The sequence below is a fragment of the Cebus imitator genome, unplaced genomic scaffold, assembly GCF_001604975.1.
Source record: "Cebus imitator isolate Cc_AM_T3 unplaced genomic scaffold, Cebus_imitator-1.0 Scaffold54, whole genome shotgun sequence".
In the NCBI taxonomy this organism is placed as follows: Eukaryota; Metazoa; Chordata; class Mammalia; order Primates; family Cebidae; genus Cebus; species Cebus imitator.
In genome coordinates, this window is record NW_016107369.1 from 5635583 (window position 1) to 5639957 (window position 4375).

The window sequence follows — 4375 nt, forward strand, 5'->3', positions numbered from 1 at the left end:
TTTTGAGACAGAGTTTCGCTCTTGTTGCGCAGGCTAGAGTGAAATGGTGTGATCTTGGCTCACTGCAACCTTCACCTCCCAGGTTTGAGCAATTCTTCTGCCTCAGCCTTCCGAATAGCTGGGATTACAGGCGTGTACTACCATGCCCAGCTAATTTTTGTATTTTTTGTAGAGACAGTGTTTTACCATGTTGGCCAGGCTGGTCTCAAATTCCTAACCTTAGGTGATCCACCTGCTTTGGCCTCCCAAAGTGCTGGGATTACAGGCATGAGCCACTGTGCCCAGCCAATATAATTACTCTAAATATGGTTTAAATAAGAAATTGTGCCAGGTGCAGTGGCTCACACCTATAATCCCAGCACTTTGGGAGGCCGAGTGGATCACCTGAGGTCAGGAGTTCAAGACCAGCCTGACCAACATGGTGAAACTCCATCTCTACTAAAAATACAAAAATTAGCCAGGCATGGTGGCAGGCGCCTATAATCCCAGCTACTCGGGAGGCTGAGGCGGGAGAATTGCTTGAACCTGGGAGGCAGAAGTTGTAATGAGCTGAGATCACGCCATTGCATTCCAGCCTGGGCAACAGAGCAAGACTCAGCCTCAAAAAATATATAAATAAGTAAATAAGAAACTGTATTTGTAGACCGAGTCGGGTATAAGGAAGTGAGGTTCAGCAGGGTAGCAGCCTTGGATATCAATCCAAAGGGGGAAAACACATCACCATTCTGAACTCTTTTTCACCCAACTGTGGCAGGTAACAGTGTGGATAGCTGGGCTGCAGCTCAGTGCTTGGCTCTGGAAGGTACGGCCACTTACCCTGTGATTAACAGGATCCTCCACCAGCTGTTTACAAAGAAGAATGAGGACACCGAGGAACAGTCTTATATCCTCCTGAGCCATCTGAGCGAGAAGACAGTATGTGTACATTACAGGGTCGGAGAAACAGTTTTGAGGAACAATTAGGTCTTTGAGGTCCATGAATGTAAGCAATCTAAAATGCAACTGGGGCCAGGGGCAATGTCTCACCCCTGTAATCCCAACACTTTGGGAGGCCAAGGCAGATGGATCACTTGAGGCCAGGAATTCGAGACCAGACTGACCAACATGGGTGAAACCCCATATCTACTAAAAATATAAAAGCCAGGTGCAGTGGCGCACACCTGTAGTCCCAGCTACTCGGGAGGGTGAGGCATGAGAAATGCTTGAGCAGTGAGCTGAGATCACGCTACTACATTCCAGCCTAGTAAGTAAAGAAAGACTCTGTCTCAAACAAATACAATAAAATAAAGTAAAATGAAATAAAATAAAATGCAGCTGGGCCGGGCACGTGGCTCACGCCTGTAATCCCAGCACTTTGGGAGGCTAAGAGCATCTATTTAGTCCAGGAGTTCAAGACCAGCCTGGGCAATATAGTGAGACCCTGTCCCTACAAAAAAAGAAACAAAATTAGACAGGCATGGTGGTATATGCTTGTAATCCTAGCTACTCAGGAGGCTGAGGTGGGAGGATCACTAGAGCCTGGCAGGTTTAAGGCTGCAGCGAGCTGAGATTGCACCACTGTATGCCAGCCTGAGTGACAGAGTAAGATCCTGTCTCAAATAATTAATTAATTAGTTAAATAAAATGCAGCTGGTTGGGTTGATGATCTCAAGCATAAGGTGGAATAAGCATGAGTAAACCTGGGTGTAGAGGTGTGTACAAGGGGAAGTCACATGAGTTAGCTGAGAGAAAAGTGAGAATTGGGTTGCAAATTGTCTCTATTTGCATATGGAAGAAGAGTTGTGGCATGTAGAATTTGCTTCTGCTAGAAGTTTACCATTGTAAACTGCAGAGACCTATATTGTGGTCAGTTACTTTCAATAGCAATGTGAAAGTTACAAGATAGAGGCATATAAAAATCATTTAAGGGTTAAAAATATTTAAAGTCAGGAAACCAAGTTCTCAGTTTTCTGTTTAGATTTTTAAATTTGTATTTTGTTCCCTAATTTATGATCCCAGAGTCAGCTTGCTGAGATGGAAACTGCCCCATCTCTTGTAAACCCTGGCAACATTAATTATGCAGGATGCCATGTCAGAATGTAACTTCAAGGTTCTAGTATCTCCAACAGTGATTGTGAATATCCATACAAGTCTTCCATTTCCTCAGACGCTGATACACACCATGCTTGCTGTGGAGCTCAACAGCCGTCAATGGAAGAACCGGATTGTGGCCTGCAAGGCTTTCTCCCGGATCAGCGGAAATGTCTGCTTGGTAAACCTTTCTTTTTCTCCAGGACAGAAAACTTAAGAGAGGCTGAGCTACAGAGACCTTCTACTTTTTCCTGCTATCTAGTATCCCATACTTACCAAACAGATCTCTGTTCCCACATCACTACTTGTTACTTCTAGCTCAGAATTATCTTCAAATGCCAACATGTCTGTCTGTGAAGCCAATGCTTCTCAATGCGGTGGTAGTCCACAAACTTGGTAACTGATCCACAATGGAACAGCGCAAAAACTGACAGGAGTTTAGAAACTTTTATAGTAATTTGACATTGCCTCAATATCAACAGACTTTATCAGTCAATGGCGCATTCCCCCTGCAAACTGGTCCTTCATCAAAGACCATTGGAGAAACACTGACTTAAACTACCCAAAAACCCATCTACACGAGTGTCTGTGCTGGTTCTCTGAGTGTTCAGCACACACATATAAAACATAGTCCCAGCCGGGCAGTGGCTCACACCTGTAATCTCAGCACTTTGGGAGGCAGAGGCAGGTAGATTACCTGAGGTGAGGAGTTTGAGACCAGCCTGGCCAACATGGTGAAACCCCACGTCTACCAAAATGCAAAAATTAGCCAGGTGTGGTGGCACACACCTGTAATTCTAGCTACTCAGGAGGGTGAGGCATGAGAATCATTTGAACCCGGGAGGTGGAGGTTGCAGTGAGCCAGTATCACAGCACTGCACTCCAGCCTGGGCAACAGAGCGAGACTCTGTCTCAAAGTAACAACAACAAAAAACATAGTCCCAGCTTTCACAAAATTAACACTATGTTAGGAACAACAAGACCAATATATACAGATATTCAAGAACAGGCAATAAATATAAGGTACTCTTTTAAAGCTTTTCAGAAGGAGAGAGATACATGTGGGTTAAACTTATTGGTTAATGTTCTCTGAAGAGGCATGGTGGCTCATGCCTGTAATCCTAGCACTTTGGGAGGCAAGGCAGGTGGATCACTTGAGACCAGGAGTTCGAAACCAGCCTGGCCTTCATGGCAAAACCCTGTCTCTACTTAAAATACAAAAATTAGCTGGACATGGTGGCGCATGCCTGTAATGCCAGCTACTCAGGAGGCTAAGGCAGGAGAATTGCTTGAACCTGGAAGGCAGAGGCGGAGGTTTCAGTGAGCCAAGATCACACCACTGCATTTCAGCCTGGGTAACAGAGGTAGACTCCATCTAAAAAAAAAAAAAAAAAAAAGTCTGTGAAAAAGTGTGGGGCTCAGCTAGAACTAAAGAGGGAATTCCAGGCAACACCTTGTTTTTGCCATTATTTCCCAATCATCTTCGGCTGTCCAAATGGGATCTTTCCCTTCTTCCTACGTGCTACTTCATCTTTTCCTTATAACAGTGGGTATCTCCAGAATAGCCCAGAACATTGCCATTCCCATGATAAGTGAACACCCTCCACTCTGTAATCCTGACATTTTGATATGGGAAGGATAAAATCTGGCCATTCAGTACAGTAATCACATGAAAAGGTTTTGGACTTCAGTGAGTTCTGTCTCAAGTGCTATAGCACCCTGCTGCTAAAGTCCTGGACCAGCAGTGCAGGTGTCACCTAGGAGCTTATTAGAAATGCAAAAATCTCAACTTAGGCCACCTCAATCAGAATCTGCATTTTAACAATATCATGTTAACAACATCCAATTCATTTGTACCTTTACGTCCTTGGAGCTTGTGACTTAGAATTGCCAACTAAAAGTAAAATGACACGCAGGGCTAGCAGGGGCTGAGGTGAAGATGATGAGGATCTCATGGCGGACTGCTGGAGCTAAGAAAGGCAGTGTGTCTATGAGTCTTTTCATTCATTCAGTAAGCATGCAATTTCTGACCACATCTGATGCACCAAGCACTATGCTACCGCTGGGGGTGCAGGGATAAGTCTTCCCTTGGTAAATGTTGTAAATAGCTAAAACAGAAGCAACTATAGGTGTTGCGATTTCCTGTGCTTACAAGGCGCAAAGAAGATTTCACTAAGATGTCTTGCCAGGCGCGGTGGCTCAAGCCTGTAATCCCAGCACTCTGGGAGGCCAAGGCGGGTGGATCACGAGGTCAAGAGATCGAGACCATCCTGGTCAACATGGTGAAACCCCGTCTCTACTAAAA

General features: G+C 44.8%; 1 protein-coding gene across 1 annotated transcript in view; it reads left to right on the forward strand.

Moving 5' to 3' along the window:
• HEATR4 (HEAT repeat containing 4) overlaps nucleotides 1-4375 on the forward strand; it is a 29687-nt gene that overhangs the window by 21726 nt on the left and 3586 nt on the right. Inside the window, exons 8-9 of the mRNA XM_017528711.2 lie at nucleotides 755-915; nucleotides 2147-2251. Of these exons, the coding sequence (XP_017384200.2) occupies nucleotides 755-915; nucleotides 2147-2251 (266 nt within the window). The remainder of the gene's footprint in view (nucleotides 1-754; nucleotides 916-2146; nucleotides 2252-4375) is intronic.